Source organism: Haliotis asinina, chromosome 9 (assembly GCF_037392515.1).
Source record: "Haliotis asinina isolate JCU_RB_2024 chromosome 9, JCU_Hal_asi_v2, whole genome shotgun sequence".
NCBI lineage: Eukaryota > Metazoa > Mollusca > Gastropoda > Lepetellida > Haliotidae > Haliotis > Haliotis asinina.
Window position 1 is genome coordinate 12,201,976 of NC_090288.1, and position 23,213 is coordinate 12,225,188.

The 23,213-nt window shown below is 40.8% G+C and overlaps 3 protein-coding genes across 3 annotated transcripts; all 3 read left to right on the forward strand.

The window, feature by feature from the left end:
* Positions 1-440: 440 nt before the first annotated feature.
* LOC137296962 (betaine--homocysteine S-methyltransferase 1-like) lies at positions 441-5,445 on the forward strand. The gene is made up of 7 exons (XM_067828890.1): positions 441-536; positions 1,349-1,539; positions 2,170-2,364; positions 2,811-2,922; positions 3,049-3,227; positions 3,624-3,705; positions 4,049-5,445. Exons 1-7 carry the CDS (start codon positions 524-526, stop codon positions 4,330-4,332), a joined length of 1,056 nt encoding a protein of 351 aa, XP_067684991.1. The 5' UTR covers positions 441-523; the 3' UTR covers positions 4,333-5,445.
* Positions 5,446-7,185: 1,740 nt separating this feature from the next.
* LOC137296963 (betaine--homocysteine S-methyltransferase 1-like) lies at positions 7,186-13,244 on the forward strand. Its single transcript, XM_067828891.1, has 7 exons — positions 7,186-7,325; positions 8,459-8,649; positions 9,791-9,985; positions 11,005-11,116; positions 11,494-11,672; positions 11,998-12,079; positions 12,755-13,244. The coding sequence occupies exons 1-7, from the start codon at positions 7,310-7,312 to the stop codon at positions 13,018-13,020; spliced, it is 1,041 nt and encodes a 346-aa protein (XP_067684992.1). The 5' UTR covers positions 7,186-7,309; the 3' UTR covers positions 13,021-13,244.
* A 2,965-nt stretch (positions 13,245-16,209) lies between these two features.
* LOC137296966 (betaine--homocysteine S-methyltransferase 1-like) lies at positions 16,210-22,889 on the forward strand. The gene is made up of 7 exons (XM_067828895.1): positions 16,210-16,305; positions 17,792-17,982; positions 18,904-19,098; positions 20,428-20,539; positions 20,869-21,047; positions 21,207-21,288; positions 22,431-22,889. Exons 1-7 carry the CDS (start codon positions 16,293-16,295, stop codon positions 22,685-22,687), a joined length of 1,029 nt encoding a protein of 342 aa, XP_067684996.1. The 5' UTR covers positions 16,210-16,292; the 3' UTR covers positions 22,688-22,889.
* The last annotated feature ends 324 nt before the right edge of the window (positions 22,890-23,213 follow it).

Genomic DNA, 23,213 nt, shown 5'->3' on the forward strand with positions numbered 1-23,213 from the left:
TATGTGGTTGCTAGGGACGCGACCAGTGGCCGATATTGATGTGGCTCATCGCTAGACTACTGTTGCGTGCGGTGGTAATTTAAAACACCAAACGCGCTACTGACGTTACAATATCCATCAGACAATCCCTTTCGCTAATGCATGGTGTCGGATGAGATGACCAGTTTAGTAGCCCCTCATTCGAATCGGCTCTAAAACGTAGCTATAGCCCACTAAATCGTATTATGTTTGGAGTTATCCCCCTTTATTCATGAAGCAACGGGAAGCAACGTCAAACGTGACGCCATTACACACATCTCTAAATTACAATGTGGATCTGAATGAATGCATGGAATAAACAAATAGACCCAGAATAATCGCAGATAAGTATGCATGTGTCCACACTGGTGTGATGAGATCTGTAACACCTGGAAAGATCTTATCACAGTCGTGTCTCTAACCCCTTTCCAAAAACATTCAAGCACCGCGAACAGGAGAGGCTTTGTTCCCTACTTTGAGTGCATAAACAACACTTGCAGTTACAATGCCAGCAAAAGGTATTTGCATATTTTATCATATATCCACTGTTCGTTGTACCTTGTTATTTCTATATAAGTGAACTTTCTATTTTTCCAGTAAGTTTTCTAGACGAGTGATAGTGACTAGTATGACCAGTGTATGTTTTCTCTGTATCCAGAAAATGAACTAAACCGACATTTTCCAAATGTATATAAAAATGTCACATTATTGTATTGTGGATAGAATAAGGTTTCAGTGTGCCATAGAATCTAAGAGAAACAATGGAAGGAATATATTTTGCAGATTTTCTGTTGAACACATTAACGTAAAAAATCTTAAAGTTTATGTCTGGATGGGTGAAGAGAAAGAAAAAAAACCAGAGGGAATAATGACGATTATCTTAGGAATAAGACTCCTTTGAAAATCTTAAGAATAAGCACGTCTTGCTTTACTGGTAGCAACATAACGTAAACAATATGTCATAAAAATGTTTGTTGCTTATTAAGAGGCAAATCAGAAATTCCTGTCATATAGTATAGTGAAGATTGGAAGTTCAATGTCCGGTCAGGGTGCATGACGCAATCTTTAATAAGGGAGTCCTGCTCCAAACGCAGAGAGCTCTCGTGTCGAAGCCGAAGAATTTAAAAAAAACCAATGATAAGTGAATCACAAAAGGAACGAGCTGAAGATATGTGCCGCCGTGGATATGTTTTAAGCGACATATATATGATAATATGGTTAATATACGAATAGAGAGTGTTGTTTTACGTCGCCTTTAGCTGTATTCTAGCCACATCACGGGTCTGTACCTTAACTCACATTTAAACCTATCAGCTGCTTTCTCTCAAAGGTCTGCTTCAGCGTCTACAAGACAAAGAGGATGTTGTTGTGGCGGAGGGATATGTGTTTGAATTTGAGAGAAGAGGCTTGTTGAAAGCCGGAGCTTTTGTACCGGAAGTGGTCATCGAGAGACCGGATCTGGTGAAAGTTCTCCACGAAGAGTTTGTGGACGCCGGAAGTGACGTCTGTTTAGCTTTCACGGTAGGAAAATTATTTGCTATTCACGATTTTGATCTTGGAAACTCACAGTCTCATTTCTATGTATTGTCTTACCTGATTAGAGGCAATAAGATCCACTATAGAATTATTGCACTTACATAGTGAATGCGCGAGTGTGGCTGCATGTGTAAGTCTTGACTTCATGACGGCTTTTCACTCGTCAAGCCGAAAACCTTGGTTTGATTCCCGAAATGAGTACATTTTGTGAAGTCTGTTTCACCGCCGTGATGTTGCAGGAATATTGCTGAAGGCGACGTAAAACGAGAGTCCCTCACTTTCTCTCAGAATGGTCTTCTGTCATCTATGCAATAAAAGGCGACTAAAGGCATCTGGTGATCGGGCTCGATGAGCTGATTCGTGGATGTTATCGTATTCCAAATGTATCAGTGGTCATGACAACCAGATATGCGAGTGTTGACCTTCCGGCTTGCAGGCAAAAGTTGTATCCACTTTACAATGTGGTCGTATGTTTCACGAAAAAGCTTCATCTAAAAGAGTATGGAGGTAGATGTACAAATGTGATGTCCAAAGTGATATTGTTCTAAGCTAATAAGAAAATATACACTTTAACTATTCTTCAACAGTTTAAACAATAATGCATTTGCCCAACAGTACTACGGACACAGGGAGAAACTGAGAGTTATCGGCCGTGAAGGTGACCTTGAGAAGTTGAATAGAGATGCTCTGCGGATCGCCAGGAAGGTAGCAGACGACACCGGGACGTTAATGGCGGGAAATCTCTGCAACACGACTGTGTACAGGAGGGATGACAAGGACGCCATTGAGACTACGGAAGCCATGTTTAAAGTGAGTGTGCGACACTTCTTCCATTTCGGACGGTAATAATGTAACATACAACACTGAAAATCTTGCGAATATTGACAAATTAGCGTTCTTGAACAAAGTCGTAGTTGTTGATTCTATAAGTTCTCGAGTTGAGTTTAACATAAGTTAGACCCAGACCCGTGATACTCAGCACCTGCAAGACTTGCTCGCTGTGGAATAAATAATAAATAATAATTTATTATAAGGCTTATTAAAGGAACACAGATGCGGATATGATACGGGTAGCCTAGTGGTAAAAGCTTTCGCTGGTTTCGCCGAAAGCCCGGGTTCGATTCCCCACATGGATTTGAAGTCCACTCTGGTGTCCCTATCCAAAAACAATACTCGCTCAATCGCTCATAAAATGGAACCAGCGTGGGATGCAAATGAATTTACACCTGAGGATGTGTAATGTTCTCTTCCACCAGGAACAAATCGAGTGGGCGGTGGAAGAAGGCGCCGACTACATTGTTGGAGAAACATTCAGCGAGTTCGGAGAGGCCATGCTTGCCCTTGAGTGTATTAACAAATATGGAAACGGTAAGATTATGAAGAAATTGCAGTTGATAAGATGACATTCTGAATAATCACATTCCAATTGCGTCATGAATCTTCTTCAGCAAACTTTTGTTCGTGAATCTGAAAAGGAATCCTACTTCATTCCAGGAGTACCAGCGGCCATCAGCTTTATTCCCCATGCAGTGGACCAAACGGCTGACGGTTTGGCTTTGGGCGTCGCCTGCCGCAGGCTGGAGGATGCAGGAGCAGCAGCAGTTGGATTAAACTGTGGGCGTGGTCCCAAAACAATGCTGCCTCTCATTAGAGAGATCAGACAGGCCTGCAAGGTAACCCTGGCTTTTATGAGTGTGTGAGTGAGTGAGTGATAGTTTAACAGCTTGACCTGGCGTGACAACTACACGTAGCTTTCAAAAGAGAGCCGTTAACTTGTATTTGGAAACTGTAAAGCAGGAACTGGAATGAGATCAGGCCGAATATGAAACTTGAGCTAACGATCATAAGGTTCTGACAGATCCAAGGGTCGTAACTAGAAGATTGGACCAAACCTGATCCTGTTTATATTTAGCAAACCGACAGCAATGCTGTCTTTCGCCACAGTAAGACCGCATAGCTGAGCCATTTTCGATACATGACTATAGCCAATGTCTGCTTCATCTATTAACTGCCATGTTCATTCACATGTATTTTACGTTTGTATCACAAAATCGCCTTACTGTTTATAGGGACCACTTATAGCTTTGCCCGTGACGTACCGGACATGCCCAGAACATCCTACGTTCCAGTCGCTCAAAGATCCACTGACCGGTACGTGGTTTGAATGTTCTGAATGTTTACAAACGTGTTTCCGGTACGTGGCTGTCATGCTGTGATTGGTTACGCTCGTGTTTCCGGTACGTGGCTGTCATGCCGTGATTGGTTACGCACGTGTTTCCGGTACGTGGATTGCATGATCTGAGTGATTGCAATCTTTCCCGTACGGTGCTGAATGTTTACACACGTATTTCCGGTACATGTTTTGCATGAACTGCATGTTTACAAACACAGCTGTATGATGATGAATGTTTACACACGTGTTTCTGATGCGTGGTTTTCTTGTCCTGAAATCCTGTGAATATAGCCCATACATGTTTTAATGTGTCTGTTGAAGGCGCCAGGGCGTTTCCGGTTGACCTTCCTGCGCAAGCCTGTGGACGAACCGAAATTGCCGAATTTGCCCGAGAAGCCAAATCCCTGGGCGTGCAGTACGTGGGACTGTGTTGTGGCAACGCTTCTCACTACATCCGGGTGGTGGCGGAGGAATACGGGCGTCGACCTCTCTCAAGTAGATACTCCCCCGACATGTCCCAGCACTTTATTTTCGGGAAGAACAAAAGCAGCGAGGATCCTTACCAGCAGGCGCTCAAGAAGAAAGTTGAAGGCATAACAGACTGATGGAATAGAGAAAACAAACAATCACCACTCTGTTACTACGTAAATTTGAATTGAACCTTCATGCTTGTTTATAACATAGCCATGTTTGTTCATATCATAGTATGTGTACAACAGAAAATGTCACACGTTAGTCATATCAGATGGGCAGTGAGCTCGCCTATTGGTTAAAGCATTCGTTCGGTATGCTGAAGACCCAGGTTCGATTCAACACATGGGTACATGCCTTGTGTCACCACCGTTTCTTACCTTTTCGAATGGTTTCATGCTTGTCAGTTGCAAGTAAGGAAGCGATAAGCCCTGCAGGAAAAACAAATTTCCGATAAAACCATCCTCATCTATTACGACTGTCAGTTACTGTAACTGTGAAACATGGCTGCACAGTTGGCCGGGGCTAGTACTGTCTATATGTGGTAGTCGCGCAAACTGGAACCAGAACTGGCTAGCTATTCTCCCATACGTTCGAAGCCCTACGAACTTCTTAAGCCCACTCTTAACACATTGGCTACGATCAAAGTTACAAATTCTTAGGGCTACGAACGTTTCGAGAATAAGGGTACAGTACCCTCATCGCATATCACAAGCTGGCGTGCGCAAATGACCTGGGAACCAGGTTAGTACCGGAAGAAGCGTATCGCGACAAAGGCCCTGTTGCTGAAAGTATTTATAAGAGCGGCATAAAACCACACTCAGACATTCACCGACATTATAGATAAGTACTTAAATTTTCAAGTCAAAACATTGAGGACATAACAGTCTCATTTCCTACGATTTGTGTCCAACATATTTGAAATCTCAAAACGAGGCCAGTCCGCTAGAAAAAAATGGCGGTTTTGAACGACCTTGAATTATATCACATCGTACTTACACAATTACGAAAATACACTCATAAAAGATAAAACAGGTGTTTCGTAATACACTCATAAAAGATAGAACAGGTGTAACAAGTCAGCCAGATGACCTGTGAAGCATGGCGAAGTGGCGAACTGATTTCTTTTACCCGTCTAGTTTTACACAAAGCCAAGCCATAGATTACTATTCACAAACCACTGTAGGATAACGACCGAATACGAAATAAAGAGAATCTGTTGTTTCCATTACAGATGAAATAAACCAGGAATGCCTTGATTTATAAACACCCATTGACAATTAATCCCTAGATTAGTACCACGACCATATGGATCTAGTGCTACAACGATGCATCGAACAGTCGATGGATTGCAATTGTTGAGTCTCCGATACCAATTAATCGATTGTAGAAACGAAAACAAACTATCGACGCATCGATAGTATGTGTGATTATCAACAGTTGAGTCATTGACTTCCATTGAAAACTGCGCAGCGCAAAATACAGGAAGTACCAGATTCGTTAACTTTGATTTAGAGTTATCCGTCCCATGAAAAATCATGGCTGCAAACACGGCCTGCCTGTTTGAAATTGCGAATAACAATAAGTTTGTGTTTTAACTGTTTAGTTGATCTGGGTTTCAAGTTTCTTGTCAGTTACTGAAAGACTGAAACTACTTCAGCTTATTTTTTTTTTCACTTGGCTTCAAGAGAGAGAATTTATGGTGAAGAAAATAACGCAATACATGTATATGCAATAGTTGGTCCCAACAGACTAGCACTATCGCAATGGGTGTTTCCTGGTCAAAGGTCACCCCTAATCTCAGCTGTCCAGGCCAGATAAACCCATTGCTTGTACTCTGCCCCAAATGCAAAACCTGATAAAAACTGTGAGAAAACTAAACTATCAAACCTCCATGGAGCGTGTACCCCGAAGGCGTACCAAAGGTCGTTACAAAACAGTGCTTGTTGTCACCCTGTCTGGAACTAGGCAGTGTGTGTGTGTGTGTGTGTGTGTGTGTGTGTGTGAGAGAGAGAGAGAGAGAGAGAGAGAGAGAGAGAGTTTAGTTTTACGTCGCACTTAGCAATATTCCAGCTATATGGCGACGATCTGTAAAATAATAGAGTCTGGACCAGACAATCCAGTGATCAACAACATTAGCATCGATCTGCACAATTGGGAACCGATGACATGTGTCAACCAAGTCAGCTAGTCTGACCACTCGATCCCGTTAGTCGCCTCTTACGACAAGCATAGTCACCTTTTATGGCAAGCATGGGTTGCTGAAGGCCTATTCTACCCTGGGACCTTCACGGGTGAGGCAGTGTGGGGATAAAACAAGGCTGTCCTGGCCCGAGTCAATAAATGCATGAGTTGGTGTGTATATTGGTGACTGAGGTTGGCAGCTTAACTCATGAGAGTTTCTAAGGAATTCAGTCATGTCCCACAACGAAACACATGTGATGCATGTCGTGTCACCTCAGGGAAGTGAGTTTGTTCAAAATTGCTTTCGTTCACCCAGCTGAAAATGGGTACCCGGTGGAAGAAGTCATGTGACTATAATCCTGCGCCTAACAGGCAGCTTTGGTTATTCGGTGTAATAATGGGGGACACCTCATTGTTCCCACTGCTTTCGTTTTTGTTACTATTGCAGCCAATCATGGTTAACAGGCAGGCATTAGATGCACGTGACGATAACAGCGTAAATCCAGACTATAACAATTATGTACGTGCAAACTGACTTCGTATCACGATCCGATGAATATGTAAATGAGATCATTCTAGTCACCTCGTTAAAGTACTTCTTGAATCCAATACATGTGTGCAGTTTTCGCTTGATTAATTAATTACAAGCTTAAACGATTAGATCAACAAAAAACAAACATAGATAGATGTTATAGATAAATAAACAACAAGAAAATATGTACACATTGGAAATCTGTGAGCAAGAGTCCGAGAGGACAATGTGGTACAACAGAGTTGACAATGGTCCCGGAGGACTGGTTGTCAACTGGACTTATTTCCACGCATCTCCATCTCACGTAAGCATCACTGCGTGTCTAGAGTTCAGTTTGTGCAGAGCGACCTCAACAACCACAGTGACCAGACGAACAGCGTCGACGACCAAACACCATGCCCGCAGTGAAAGGTAGGTTTGTCTCCACAAGAACATCATGTTCTATATCCTGGTGATGATACACTCTGGTACAAACACTCCGGTGTATTTAATCACAAGATTTATCTCATAGTCCCCGAACTATATTTTCTCTTCTCCCCAGTCCCTTCCCTTCAAATAAGCCCTGAATGAAAATCTTCCACCACAATGTCCCGTTTCAATACATAAGTAGTAATTTGTCTGTATAATTTTCATAGACCATGCGGTAATATATTTTGATTGTATGTTGGTTAATTCTGGAAATAATTCAAGTCGCGAGCATCTCCGCAAATTTGATACGATTACGTGCGTCAGCGAGCCTTACAACCCGCTGCCATGAGCCACCTCTAACAAAGGTTGCTGAAATGAAAACAAATTCTATCCCGGACCTTCACGGAGCGTTAGTCGTTTAAGAATTTGGATCTATTAATAGTAACCCACAGATTCTGGTGCCAGAACATTATGCAGAAAAATGGATATCAGTAATTTTAACAAGACTAAATACATTCACATGTAGTTGTTTTGGAAATGCAACAAATGGAATTTGGGCTGACAGTCCATATAAGTATCTATGCCCGTGAGGATCCGAAATTGATCGTCAGTAACCGATGCTTGTTGTCAGAAGAGACAGACGGGATCAGGTAGCCAGACTCTCTCATGTGGTTGATGCACGTCATCGTATCCCAACTGCGTAGATTGATGCTCATATTGTTGATCACTGGGTTGACTTTTCCAGATTCGATTATTAACAAATTGCTCCCATACTGCTGGAATATAGCTGTGTGCGGCATAACACTAAGCACACTCATTTATGCATTCACATCTGGGGCACAAACATCTGTCAGTGATTCAGATGGTCTCGACGTGAATATCATGGCCATTATATATGCGTTATCGCATGTCATTTGACACGTTTCATGGGTGAGGACATGCTGATGGGAATAAGTAAGGGGACCTATACTACTTATGTATACAATACAAAGTAATTTCTCTATATTAGCGGAATATTAGCGTTCCGTCAACTTTTATCAGCATCCATTGATATAATTTCTACTAACTCTGCATACAGCGACGAAAACGACACCTCTGCACATCTGACTGCTGAATCAACAATTTCTCTTTCAAAGGTCTGCTTCAGCGTCTACAAGACAAAGAGGATGTTGTTGTGGCGGAGGGATATGTGTTTGAATTTGAAAGAAGAGGCTTGTTGAGAGCCGGTGCATTTGTACCGGAAGTGGTCATTGAAAGACCGGATCTGGTGAAAGGTCTCCACGAAGAGTTTGTCAATTCCGGAAGTGACGTTTGTTTGGCATTTACGGTAATATTCTGTATACAGTTCGAATCTGTTAGTGTTGCCTGCTTGACGTATCTGAAACTGAATAATGTTTGTTAATGATCTGATTCAGCCTATTTGAACCGTTCACACAAAGAAGTTAAACTCGTATACTTGCATTATTATAATTAAACATTACATGCCATGTACACTATATGGTCTCAAATGTTCCATGTGTGTCACAAGAGAAGACGAATAGGTTAAAATATGTAGATATTATCACCCTCCTTACTCATATCTTGTCCGTATCTCTCCGAGACGTCCACATCTCACCGTTATTAGGGCGAGGTCCGATATCGGTCGAGGGATGATACGAGGCAAGATACTGAAAAGGGAAGGTCATAATATATTCTATCACCTAAGACTAACCGAGCAATAATCTATCATTTTTAAAAACCGTTAAAATCTCAAAAATATTTCACTCAAACACTCCAAAAAAGACGCGACAAATCTATATTCAACATTAATTCAACAACTGTAGAATGCCATTTGCACACGTTGGTTCATCGCCGCTGTCGATTATCGGGCGTGGGATACGTTTGTGTCGTTTATCTTCATTAACAAGCGACAATAGAAACGATCACCTGCCATTTTTATTAACATTCGAAATTTCCATTAAATTTTACCGCAACGAAATCTGACGTAATTTTTACGACGTCAAGGGTCATTCTTTTGTGTTACGTTTCATGATGTCGCACACAAAAGTTAGGGGTCAGGTATCGGTTAGCTTCCCGCTCGAAGCAGGGATGATATGGGTTATCTTGCCGGGTTCAGATGTAGACCGAACGATTTCGCCAATATCGTTGAAGTAAAAAACGCATACACGGGGAATTTATTATCGTACTATTAAAATGGTAAACAGAAAAGCTAGAGAAGCAGAAATATGTATCCCATATTCCACTCAGCGAAGATGTTCATTTGTCGGTTGATCACCTTGTTGGACTTGCATGAATCGAGTGCAGAAGTTTTAGATCGATTACCCGACTTGATTATTTACATTTTTATGTAACTGATGCACATAATGTTATACTTATAAGGGCAGCGAAAATTTATCTACTTCTTCCAAAAAGTCTACTATTTCTATCGAATATTTTCTTCAAAGTTCACAACTTTTTACGTTTTACAGTACTATGGCCACAGAGAAAAGCTCAGAGTTATTGGCCGTGAAGGTGACATTGAGAAGTTGAACAGGGATGCGTTGCGGATCGCCAAGCAGGTGGCAGACGACACCGGGACGTTAATGGCGGGAAATCTTTGCAACACGACGGTGTACAGGAGGGATAACAAGGACGCCATTGAGACGACGGAAGCCATGTTTAAGGTGAGCGTTTGGACGTTCTTAAGCTGAACTCAGTCAAATTGTTATTTTATCTTTAGAGGGGCGGTGGTGTAGCCTAGTGGTTAAACCGTTCGCTCGTCACGCCGAAGACCCGCGTTCGATTACCCACATGGGTACAATGTGTGAAGCCCATTTTCTGGTGTCCCCCACCGTGATATCGCTGGAATATTGCTGAAAGCGGAGTAAAACTAACCTCACTCACTCACTCACTATTTTATCTTTAGAAGGAAACACCGACAAAGTGAGTTTTTTCTAGCATACAGGGTGAGTGCGTGAGCTGACGAAGCTTCATAGCAACATTCCAGCAATATCACGGCAGGGGACACCAGGAATGGGCTTAACACGGTGTACCCACATGGGAGTGAGTGAGTTTAGTTTTACGCCGCAATCAGCAATATTTCAACTATGTGGCGGCGGTCTGTAAATAATCGAGTGTGGACCAGACAATCCAGTGACCAACAACATGAGCATCGACCTGCGCAACTGGGAACAGATGACATGTGCTAACCATGTCAGCGAGCCTGACCACCCGATCTCATTACTCGCCTCTTACGACAAGCATAGTCGCCTTTTATGGCAAGCATGGGTTGCTGAAGGACTGTTCTACTCCAGACCGTCACGAGTTGTACCACATGAGAATCGAACCCGAGACTTAATGGTTTAACCACAAGGCTACGCCGCCGCCGCTTAGCATACACGGACTGACTGAATCACACATGTACTGTGAAACTGTGCCATACTGCATGTAACAAGAGATTTTGTCACCACCCTTAAAGCATTAACAATGGTTATATAAGTTAGTCGGAAAATCGACAAAGGACTGTTACACGAATGTTTAAATAATGCCGGCTAATTAATTACCAGATTCAGCTGTCATGTTTATAGAGGTGGCTTTCAATTGTAGTAGTATCCCTGATTTGTATATTCGTCACAACTCTGTTGAAGTGCATTTCAATACCAAAGCGTCGTAAACCGAACTCTGTCACCGATTCTTTTCTCAGGAACAAATCGAGTGGGCGGTGGAGGGAGGTGCGGACTACATTGTTGGGGAAACCTTCAGCGAGTTGGGGGAGGCCATGCTCGCTCTTGAGTGTATTAACAAATATGGAAACGGTGAGGATGAATATGCTCAACATGGTATTTTATCAGAGTCAAGTGGACCAATCAGAACTCGACATTCTTGAGGCTAGATAATCATGTTTCAGACTGATTGTGCGTGTGTTTGCGTGCGTCCCTTGTCCAGCGACGCGCCTATATTCCAGCCAAATGGCGGCGGTCTGTATATTCACTAGTCAGGACCAGTTAATCCAGCGATTCATGAGATAATCTATGCAGTTGGGATACGATGACGTGTATCAATTGGGATACGATGACGTGTATGTATCCAGTCAACCAGCCTGACCATCCCTGTAGTTGCCTCTTACCACAGTCATGGACTGATGGCAATCATGTCTAACATGGATCTCGAACATTGCATTTCAATTCTTCAGGACTACCTGCAGCGATCAGCTTTATCCCTTTGGAGAAAGACGAGACGGTAGATGGTTTGGCGTTTGGCGTCGCCTGCCGCAAGCTAGAGGAAGCAGGAGCGGCGGCAGTTGGATTAAACTGCGGGCGTGGTCCCAAGACGATGCTGCCTCTCCTCAGAGAGATCAGACAGGCTTGTAAGGTAGACCCTCATGAACCATAAGTGGCAATCCTAAAAGCTATCATAGTTGAACCACGTGACAACAATTACAATAAAAATAATGGCAGTGATATAGAGGACGACGACGATGATGATAATAGCTCAAACAACATATCAATGAAAATAACAATAATAGTAAAGATGTCGACACCAACGACGACGACGGCGATGATGATCATAATGAAGACGACTTTGACGATAATGACTGATGATAAATATCTGATGATTGTCTGAAATGCCAGGGTGGCGTCGGACAGAGAGATTCAGGTCTGAATGTTTTAAGCGATTCTTTATTGTCTGTTAACAGGGGCCTATCATTGCACTTCCGGTAACGTATCGTACGTGCACAGAACATCCTTCGTTCCTTTCGCTCCAAGATCCCGTTACAGGTAAAAGAAATTCTTTCTGACAAGTATTCAGTGTACATATTTGTCTGTCTTATTCTTTGTATGTTTGTCACCTCTTACGAAATTAATTTGAAATTATATGAAATTGTAATGGGACTTTCGTATCTCATGTTTCCTGTCTGGATGTTACTTAACCCCGGTGCATATTCTTTATTATATTTAGCTTAATAACAAGAATGCTAAAACTGACGTAAGTACGCTCCAGTGCAATGAACCCACAACGCTGACTCGTGGCCTTGAAACCAGTCGTTAACATTCGTTATGAACGAGTTTTTACACATAACATGTCATTGCTAATTCAGATCACACTTGTAAATGCCCCTTGGATAAGAATAAAAGTTTCATTAAATAGTAGCCGGTTGAGGCAATGGATGTACCAGTACAGTACACTATATTTAGAGAGAAATATATTTCGTTGGTTCGGGAACGAACACTTTATAATAATCAATATTTACAGATATTTACTGAAATATAATGCTCCAAATATATTTTGAGAATTTGTAAGTTAAAATGGTGGTTTTACAGCTTCAACTGATGAAATATTTTGTCTGATAATTTCTCCCCAATACAAAGTCGTACCTCGACGTAATAACAAATATGAACCCTTAAGGTAGTTCATATATTTAATCTACCTGTGTGTGAATATATGTTTTTAAGGACAGAGGGCTTTCCCGGTTGACCTTCCTAGCCAAACGTGTGGACGAAGTGAAATTGCCGAATTTGCACGAGAAGCCAACTCCCTTGGCGTGCAGTACGTGGGACTATGTTGTGGCAACGCTTCTCACTACATCCGGGTGGTGGCGGAGGAATACGGGCGTCGACCTCCTGCCAGTAGATACTCCCCCAACATGTCCCAGCACTTTCTTTTCGGGAAGAACAAAAGCAGCGAGGACCCTTACGTTAAGAGGATGTTAATTAGATAAGCATCCTGAAATTTATCAAAGAATGGTCAGTGAACAGGTTTCTTGTAAACCTTTAATATAATCCGAAGAAAAAAAGTGAAGTGTAATAAATGTAATAATTACATTTTTGGTAACTGTATGCAAAGATTAGTCAGTTCTCCGTGCTTGTTAAATTGCCATGGGCGCTCCACGTGATGTTTTGCTAGGTAATAAATCTAGTGCTAAACGTACTTTCTAGTCTTTTACCAGATTTTTGTTGTTTGTTTTTGGACGCCACACTAAGCAATATTCTAACTATATCACGGCGGTCTGTAAGTACTCAAGTCCTGACGACAGAATCCAGTGATTGACAACATGAGCATTGATCTACGCTAATGGAGTAGGATTTCATGTGTCAAATTAGTCAAGAAATCCGTCCATGCGAGCAAGTTAGTCGCCTCATACGACGAGCATGAGTTCTGACGGCCAAGTTATTGCGGCGCTAAGGTAACTTTATATAATAAGACCCAAGCAGGCATGGACACTACTTTGACGACAAATGACGTCGACGTTAACACACCTCAAGAGCAGGATGGGTCGCTTGATTGGTTGCTCATTGATGAAATCCTGGAAAAATTGTTTGAAACAGTATTTTTCAGACCAACAAACTGACATCAGCGGAGAGCAACCAACCATGGAAAATGCCAAATCAAACCAAAGTTTCTGTCATTTCAAATTCTGTATGCTTTGCATTATCGAATTTTCAAGTTCTTTCCAGAAAGTTTGGATTACTTTACATTCTCAATACACATGACATTAAGTTTTGCTATCAACATTATAATGGCTACATGCTACATTGTCAACAAGTTTCATTTTCAAAAGCTCTTTTTTGCATAAACAATTCTGTCCAAAATATTCAACTGAAAATCTAAAAGTTAAAATTCTTTCTGCAAATATACAAAATCATACACAAATCAAAACTGAATCATAAATAGTTTTTTCCATTTAAGTCAATAATACTCTCTCAAGGAAAACCAAATGATACCTTCTTCAGGTGGGTAAAGAATTGTAAATGTGAACCAATTTTGAAAGAGCCAATGTAATAATTACAGTGATTTTTGCCCATCAATGCAGGTGTCTTCTTCTCCTTGTTGCCAGTTATCAATATATTTCTTCTCTCTCCTAAAGCCTTTTTCTTATGTTGATTACACATACATCATTCAAACCAGGCATGAATGTAATACTCAAAACTTTGAATTTCTTTCTGTGCCATTATGTATTCAAATCTTGACAAATTATACCCCTGCTACCTGTATATGAGGCTATCCAGATTATCTGCACATCATTATTTATCCTTAACCTTGATATATTGTAAAGTTATTAACGGTATCAATAGTAGTATACAAACTGGGCCATCCAAAAATAATTCAGTATCATCAGTATATTGTCCTAATTTGTGTGACCCGTGAAGGTTCCGGGGTAGAATAGGTCTTCAGCACTATGCTTGTCGTAAGAGGCGACTAACCGGATCGAGTGGTCAGGCTCGCTGACTTGGTTAACACATGTCATCGGTTCCCACCCAATTGCGCAGATCGATGCTCATGTTGTTGATCACTGGATTGTCTGGTCCAGCCTCGATTATTTACAGACCGCCACCACATAGCTGGAATATTGCTAAGTGCGGCGTAAAACTAAACTCACTCACTCACTCACCAAATTTATGTTCCTGAACATCAATCACAATACCGTTTATATCACCATTTTGTCATACATCCAAGCTACCGCTACAAAAGGACACAATTGCGGTGATATTGGATCACCTTGCCTGCCACCCCGCCCATTAGGGAGGAAATCAGAGAAATGTCCCTTGTGACATCAAATGTTAGCAAAACAGAGTTGATGAAACCTTAAGAAACTCTGGCAAGTGCTCGTCCGAAGTCAATATACAATCAACAGGCCAGGGATATCTCTTCTCTGAGATCATATAAAAACTTGCATTTTCACTAAGTGTTCTACCCGGTATGAATTCAGTCTGGGTATTTTCTGTCAAAGAATCTATGATGGTTTTTAACTGGTTAGAGATACATGCACCAATTAATTTATGCAAAGCATTTAATGATAGTCTATAGTTCTTTAATAGTCTTACATTTATTGGCTTTAGTTGTACAAGTGAAAACAAGAGATGTCTTGTTTTTTTCTAAAACATCTTTGTCAAATCTAAAAATACAAATCTTTAGTTCTTTACAGAAGAACTTGAAGAAATCTGTAGGAAATCCACCAATGTCCAGGGCTTTTGTTGTTCTTCATGCTTTTTTTTGCCAGAGATATTTCATTCATGTCTCTTTGCTTTTCCAATATCTCCAAGTTGGTCAGTGACGATTGGAGCTATTGCATTGGCTAAATTTGTTTCAGTTCATTTAGAGTGATTTACTGTAAGTAATTTACCGTAGTAATACCGTTTATTGATTTACTGACATTTCTGTTTTCTAAATGGCAAAAGACTTTGTAGCTTTATTTCCTTCTTCGTACCATAAGATTCTGTTTCTGAGCTGAATGTCCCCTATCGCTTCTTCCTTAATGTAGTTCCAGATTTCATTTTGTAAGCTCTCGTACGCGTGTTGTAGGAATTCATTAATGTTTTGAAAATCTTTGCTATCTTCACACTGATTTTCATTTCCAGTTCACTGGCATTATTAATTAGTGTTTTCTTTTTAAGAAAAGATGAAAAAGACATGGATTTTCCCCTGACTTTCATCAGAAAAGTTTCCAAGAATAAGCTATCATCAATCTTCATTTTAACATCAGAATCATCAACATTTTCACCATTAGGTTTAGTATCTAAGTAAATCAACTTCGCCAGCATCTAATATTAAGGAAGTATTAAATTTCCAAGAGCCGCTTCCTCTTTTCTGGTTATTAGTGTTTCGTTTTGCTACGAAGCCTTGTGAACCCTGAAATCACAATCCGATGAATATGAGGTCATTCCAATCACTTAGGAGAAAGCACTTCTTGAATCATATATGTGGATGCAGTTTTTGCTTCATTGATAAATTAAAAGCTTAGGCGTTTAGATAAACAAACATAAACATAAAACGAACACAAAATTATTGATTGGAAATCGCTGATCAATAGTCCGGGAGGACAATATATAACTGACTACATAGTTGACAATAGTCCCGGGGGACTTGTTGTCAACTGGACCTATTTCGCATGTCTTCCTACTCAAGTGTCAGACTTCAGTTTGTTCAGAGCGACCGACTAGTGCAACACTATCAACACGTTACTGAACCAACAGACACCGACGACTAAACAGCATGCCAGTGAAAGGTTAGTTCGTCTGCACATAAAATAACACTATGTTCTGTCTGGTGCAGTCATTCCGTTGTATTTACTCACATGATCTGTCTCGCGGTCCCTTAACTATATTTTCTCTTCAGTCCAGTCCTTTTCTGCAAGTGCGGAAGTCCAGAAACTAGTCTAAATCTCTCATCTCACTGGTTCGTTTCAATAAATGAGAAGTAATTTGTTTGCATATTTTCAAAGACCGTTAGTCTTTGAGTTTGTTTGGTTATACTCAGAATACACCATCGTGTCATTTACAAAAACGATAGCAACAACATGATTTGGATAACTGTTACAGTAGCACTTATCTCTGGCAATATGGCAGATTGGTCGCATGTGACGTCACACACGGATAGGTCACGTGAAAACAAGCGGAATATGCTTGGTGGCAGAAACCCAGACAACAGATTCTGATAATGCGATTAAAAAATAAATAACCATAATTTTAAATAATAAATAAATGGTGTATAAGTGCCTGATTACTTATTTTTCACCCAGCAAATTATTACAATTTTTTAGTTTACACCTTTACCGTTGCGCTCAGCAATATTCCAGCTATATGGCGGCGGTCTGGAAATAATCGAACCACGAGCATCTACCCAACTGGGATACGAATACATGTGTCAACCTGCTTGAAAACCCAATCCCGCAAGTCGCCTCTTACGACAAGCATAGGTTGCTGAAGGCCATTCTGACTCGGATCTTCCTAAATCGTTAGTCCTTTAAGTATTGGATTCCATTAAGAACAACCCACGCTCTGCTGCAAGAACAATATCCAGGAAAATGGTTGTCAGTAATTTTGACACTGATAAATGCATTCCACGAATATGATTTTAAAATGCGACATAAGAAGTTTTGGTTGACAGCTTGTTTTATGAAGCATTTCGTAATGCAGTGTGTGTTTAGTGCATTCAAACCCGTGAAGATCCAGGTTACAGCTGGTGTTCAGTAACCTATGCTTGTCGTTAGAGGCATGATCGGGTGGCCAGGCTCGGGTTGTCATTGTATCTCTTTTTCGTAAATCGATGCCGATGCTGTTGATCGGTGGATTGTCTGGCCCTCGAATATTGACAGAGCGCCACAATACAAGCAGAATACTGCTGAGTGCGCTTACCTATACTCACTCATTCATGCATTCATATTTGAGGTCAATAACACTTGTCTAGGATTTAGATAAGTAGGGCACTCGCCATGAGTACCAGCAGTCATTATATCTACGCTATCGCATGTCAGATGACACGTTTATAGGTGCAGATATACTGATGGTAATAAGTAAGGGAACATACAAATATATATATCGACTACTTAGGTCTACAATACTACTTACACAACAGTTGCTATATATTAGAGAAATATTAGCGCTCCTGATGGGTTTTTATCAGTATTTATTTTTATTATCATTTCTATCAACAATGATGAAACCGACACCACTGCACATCTGACTGCTGAATCAACAATTTCTCTTTCAAAGGTCTGCTTCAGCGTCTACAAGACAAAGAGGATGTTGTTGTGGCGGAGGGATATGTGTTTGAATTTGAGAGAAGAGGCTTGTTGAAAGCCGGTGCATTTGTACCGGAAGTGGTCATTGAAAGACCGGATCTGGTGAAGGGTCTCCACGAAGAGTTTGTCAATGCCGGAAGTGACGTTTGTTTGGCATTTACGGTAAAATGCTGTATAGAGTTCGATTCTACTAGTGTGAACAATTCATATGTGAAACTGAATAATATTAATAAAAAAATGAAATAATCCGATTCAGGTGGATCGAACCATTGTCACAAAGACAATACTGATGCGTTTCTTATAGAATCCCAGCATTTTAATTTGCTTTCAACTGTTTCATCATCACTGTTTCAACAAACATGAAAGTGTGTAAATTGTAAAATTGTTATGCAAAGGTGTTGTAATGCTTTGAGCAAAGGTTCATTTCTGCTATATTATTTCATTTTCAAACTATGAAATACCTTGACTAACGTTTACAGCGAAACATTTTTACCCAGCGAATATATGGCACCCGTAGTTCGAGACAAGTGAAGTGGGCATAATGTTGACAGGCAGTATGATGCATCGATGTCAACTATATATGGATTTGACGAAGTTTTATGCTTTGCACTAACGACCATTTTCTTGCCACCTGTGTTGGGAATCATAAGTTTAAACACACGTCATGTACGGTATAGGGGTATATGAGTGTTCCATGTGAGTGAGTAAGTACGATAGTGAGTGAGTTTAGTTTTACGCCGCACAAACGTTCCATGCGTCTTACAAGATACGCGGAATAGATATGAACTATCTACCCCCACACGTATCGCTAGAGAAGCAGAATAGGTCTCCAATATTCAATTTCCCACCGGGCGAAGGTATTGATTGATGGGTTCATCACATTGTTAAACTTGTACGAAACTTGTCCAGAAGGTTTAGCTCGTTGCTCATTTTTAACCCCACGTTTGCCAACCCCCATCCGGATTATTTGCGCACCTACAGGAGATATTTTGAGGACATTGAGCAATTATCTTCTACTTTCAAAATTTCTATTAAAAAAAATCAAATCATTTTTTTTCAAAGTACATGTCTTTTTTTTTACAGTACTACGGTCACAGAGAAAAGCTGAGAGTTATCGGACGTGAAGGTGACCTTGAGAGGTTGAACAGGGACGCGTTACGGATCGCGAGGAAGGTAGCAGACGACACCGAGACGTTAATGGCGGGAAATCTCTCCAACACGACGGTGTACAGGAGGGATAACAAGGACGCCATTGAGACGACGGAAGCCATGTTTAAAGTGAGAATTTGGACATTCGGAAGCTAAATGAAATCAGTCAGTTGTTTCATCTTTCACACTGACATTTGATCAAGTTATATGGTTTCTTCCTGGCATTCAGGGTGAATGAGTGCGTTTGGATTTACGCCGCTTTTTAACTATATTCCAGCAATATCACGGCGTGGGCACCAGAAACGGGTCGGCTCCACATCTTGTACCCATGTGGGGAATCGAACCCGAGTCTTCGGCGTGACGAGCGAACGCTGAAACAGAATCACACAGCGAGTGTGTGGTATGTGGATTTGTGCCATATTGCATGTAACAAGAGAGTTTGTCACTACTCATAATGCATTAACAGTAGTTATATTAGTCACTCGGAAAATTGGCCCTGGAGGGAAAATCGACAAAGGACTGTTACATGAATGATAAATAATACCGGTTAATTAGTTGGCTTTCAACTGTAGTCTTATACCTTTGTATATTTCGTTTCATTTGTATAAGAGGCCTCTGAGACAACGGAAGCCATGTTTAAAGTGAGGTCTTAGACATTCTCATTTCGCAAGAAAATTGGTACAATTTTTGTTACTTATACCATGCATGCGATGATGGTTATTCGATGCTGGATAAATAAAAATAATAATATAGTCTATGATATGCAGTTATCATGAAATTCCATTTTACAACAACAACAAACGTTTAAGACATATTTTAAGCATTAAGTAAATGAAGGTAGCAATCATGTGTTTATTTATCGGTTACCAGTTCGTATAATCGAATCTATGATATGATTAAGTTTCCTCTTTTACGTTTAACCTGAGACACCGGACGTATGTTGTCTTGTATATTCCAGCAATATTCCAGCAATATCACGACCAGAAATATTACATTGTAACCATCTGGGGATTCGACCCCGGGTCTTCGGCATGACGAGCGAACGCTTTAACCACTGGGTTACCCACCGTCTGACACATATGGGTCGTTTTAAAGTATAATTTAATGCTGAAATATATTAACAGCGTGTGTCCATGATTCATATGTTTCGTTTCCGGATTACGCGGGCATAATTTTTACACAAACCAAAATGGCGACGACCGTGCTATAAAATTTACAAAATGACCCATTTTCTCCGAAACAAACACGATTTGTGCATAATTCTCAGTTATTTGATTCTCAAAGTATAACGACAGATAGAGTTTTGGATTCCTTTGTGACGTCTTCGCATCAACACAGTGAAGAGAATACTTTTCATAGCTTACACCCATAAATCCTGCTTTCCTTATGCGTTCCACTTCTAGGTACCCTTCAAAGATTTGCTCACAGTGTCGTAAACCAAACTATTTCTTTTCTCAGGAACAAATCGAGTGGGCGGTGGAGGAAGGTGCGGACTACATTGTTGGGGAGTCCTTCAGCGAGTTGGGGGAGGCCATGCTCGCTCTTGAATGCATTAATAAATATGGAAACGGTGAGCGTGAAGAATGTGTTCTGAATGTGCTGAATACTCCAGTTTTAGACTAATGATGTACGTCCGTGCCTCTCCAGTTTGTTTGTTGTTCATAACCTATGTGCAAGCAATATGAAGACAGTCTTTGTTTAATTGTGTCAATGCCATAAGTGACTGAGATCATGAGAGCACTGACTACGAACATGTCTACCAAGTCAGCGAACCTGACCTCCCGATCCCGTTAGTCGCTTCTTACAAGCATGGGGTGCTGAAGATGAGATCTAACATTCAGACGTGATTGATATTTTATTAACAATCAAGTCTTTGGACACTACATTTCTTTTCTTTAGGACTACCTGCAGCAATCAGTCTTATCAGCCTGGAGAAAGACCAAACGTCAGACGGTTTGGCGTTTGACGTCGCCTGCCGCAAGGTGGAGGAAGCAGGAGCGGCGGCAGTTGGATTGAACTGTGGGCGGGGTCCGAAGACAATGCTGCCTCTCCTTAGAGAGATCAGACTGGCCTGCAAGGTACATATTACTGAGCCTTAACTGGCAATCCTAAAAGGTATAACAGCTGAAACACATAACAATGAACAATGATAGTATTGATGTCGACGACGACAACGACGATGATGATGATGATTATGATGATGATGATGAAAGATTCAAATTCATTGTTTTTGCCAGGGGCCAATCATGGCACTTCCGGTAACGTATCGCACGTGCACAGAGCATCCTTCGTTCATTTCCCTTCAAGATCCAATTTCAGGTAAAGAACATTTCTCACAAATAATAAGAATGTATATTTATTTGTTTGCTTATTTCTCGCCTCTCATAGTAAGCGTGGCCAGTTCAAGACCAAATGTACTCCCGACCTTCTTGTGTCCAATACATGTTTTGATAGTTGATTTGAAACGATATTTCTTTCTTAAACCCTGCTACTTACTTGGCCGAAAATGAATTTTAGATGATATGAAGCAATAATGGGACATCTGTATTGCCGGTGGGATTCGAACCAGTGACCGCCTTGTTGTTACCCTACTGTGTACCGTACTTGAATACTGCTGAAAGCGGCGTAAAACTAAACTCATTCATTTACTCACGAGTTATCCTACCTGTACAGTTGATAATATGACTTATAATGCCTTGATACAAAGAAAGCCTTAGAGCTCCGTGTCTCATTGTGTATGTGCCCATTCTACTCAAAAGATGTTAAGAACACTCTCCTCTTTCATATCAGAATCATCAGTTGCAATGAGTGTAAACAATGTCTAGCCCTTGAAGTCTACAATTAATCTGAACAAAGTCTTGCATACAATTGTTCTCACGATTTGTGTTTCAACACAGAACATTCCATCGATAATTCTGATCCGCTTGTACGGATCAATTATACAAATATATATTAAGGATTGCATGACTGAGAATGAACAGTAGCCGTTGAGGGCAAGTCCAGCATCAGTCGAGGGGCAGTGGGGTAGCCTGCTGGTTAAGGTGTTTCCTCGTCACGCCGAAGATCCGGGTTCGATTCCCCGTATGGGTACAATGAGTGAAGCCCATTTCTGGTGTCCCTCACCTTGATGTGCCTGTAATATTGCAATATATGGCGTGAAACTAAACTCACTCACCTGTATCAGTCGATAGAAAAGAACACTACCATATCCAAATGTATTTTTTTGTGTGTTTTAGTTCGTTACCGATATTGATACCCCAGAATATATTGCTGAAAATAGTTTGACTATATTCACTTGAAAAACATATCATGTTTCGCAGCTTAAGCTCATTCTGTGTGATAATTTTACCTCATACCAAGTTGTATCGCGTGATAATATCAAATATTATTTCTGTACGTAATTTTACATATTATAATTAATGTATAATTTATACTTATACTTGAATATACATCTTTATTAGGGCAAAGGGCTTTCCCGTTAGACCTTCCCGGGCAAGCGTGTGGACGAACGGAAATTACCGACTTTGCCCGAGAAGCCAAATCCCTGGGCGTGCAGTACGTGGGACTGTGTTGTGGCAACGCTTCTCACTACATCCGGGTGGTGGCGGAGGAATACGGGCGTCGTCCCCCCGCCAGTAGATACTCCCCCGACATGTCCCAGCACTCTATTTTCGGAAAGAACAGCGATCCATACATTAAGAAGTTGTCAGCTTCATAAAAATTATTCTATAATTATTTCAAATTTACCAAAGCTGGTCAAGTTACATCTTCACATATGATTTAGTCCAAATAAAATTTTCAGCAGGACTTTTTGTATGCTTATATATATAGATATATGTTAGTTCTTAGTTCTTGTTTACCTATCAGCGACGTTCCAAATACACGTATATGACCGTTGCCAGTAAAGAGTTTCCGTTGTTTGCCAAGTGTCGTTTTTTTAGCAATATTTTAGAAGCAATATATATATATGTCTCCGTGAATTTCTTCAACAGAGCAATCGTAGGTCTGATACTTTATATTAATGCAGACGTATGATCATCGTAGCGTTACGATGATCCTAAGTTTAATACTTTTGGATGGTGCGACGATCACTGTAGAGCTAAGGTGATCCTAAATCTGATACTTTTGGGTAGATTTACGATAAGGATACACTTACGATCATCGCAGCGCTGAGATGATGCTAAGTCCTTTACTGTAGGGTAGACTTACGATCAGGATACACTTACGATCGTCGCAGCGCTGAG

Coding starts and splice junctions, on each gene's coding strand:
- LOC137296963 (XM_067828891.1), top strand. Junction 9,986..11,004: donor CGACGGAAGCCATGTTTAAG/GTGAGCGTTTGG, acceptor TTCTTTTCTCAG/GAACAAATCGAGTGGGCGGT. Junction 12,080..12,754: donor GCTCCAAGATCCCGTTACAG/GTAAAAGAAATT, acceptor TATGTTTTTAAG/GACAGAGGGCTTTCCCGGTT.
- LOC137296966 (XM_067828895.1), top strand. Junction 20,540..20,868: donor CATTAATAAATATGGAAACG/GTGAGCGTGAAG, acceptor TCTTTTCTTTAG/GACTACCTGCAGCAATCAGT. Junction 21,289..22,430: donor CCTTCAAGATCCAATTTCAG/GTAAAGAACATT, acceptor CATCTTTATTAG/GGCAAAGGGCTTTCCCGTTA.
- LOC137296962 (XM_067828890.1), top strand. Junction 1,540..2,169: donor ACGTCTGTTTAGCTTTCACG/GTAGGAAAATTA, acceptor TTTGCCCAACAG/TACTACGGACACAGGGAGAA. Junction 2,923..3,048: donor TATTAACAAATATGGAAACG/GTAAGATTATGA, acceptor ACTTCATTCCAG/GAGTACCAGCGGCCATCAGC.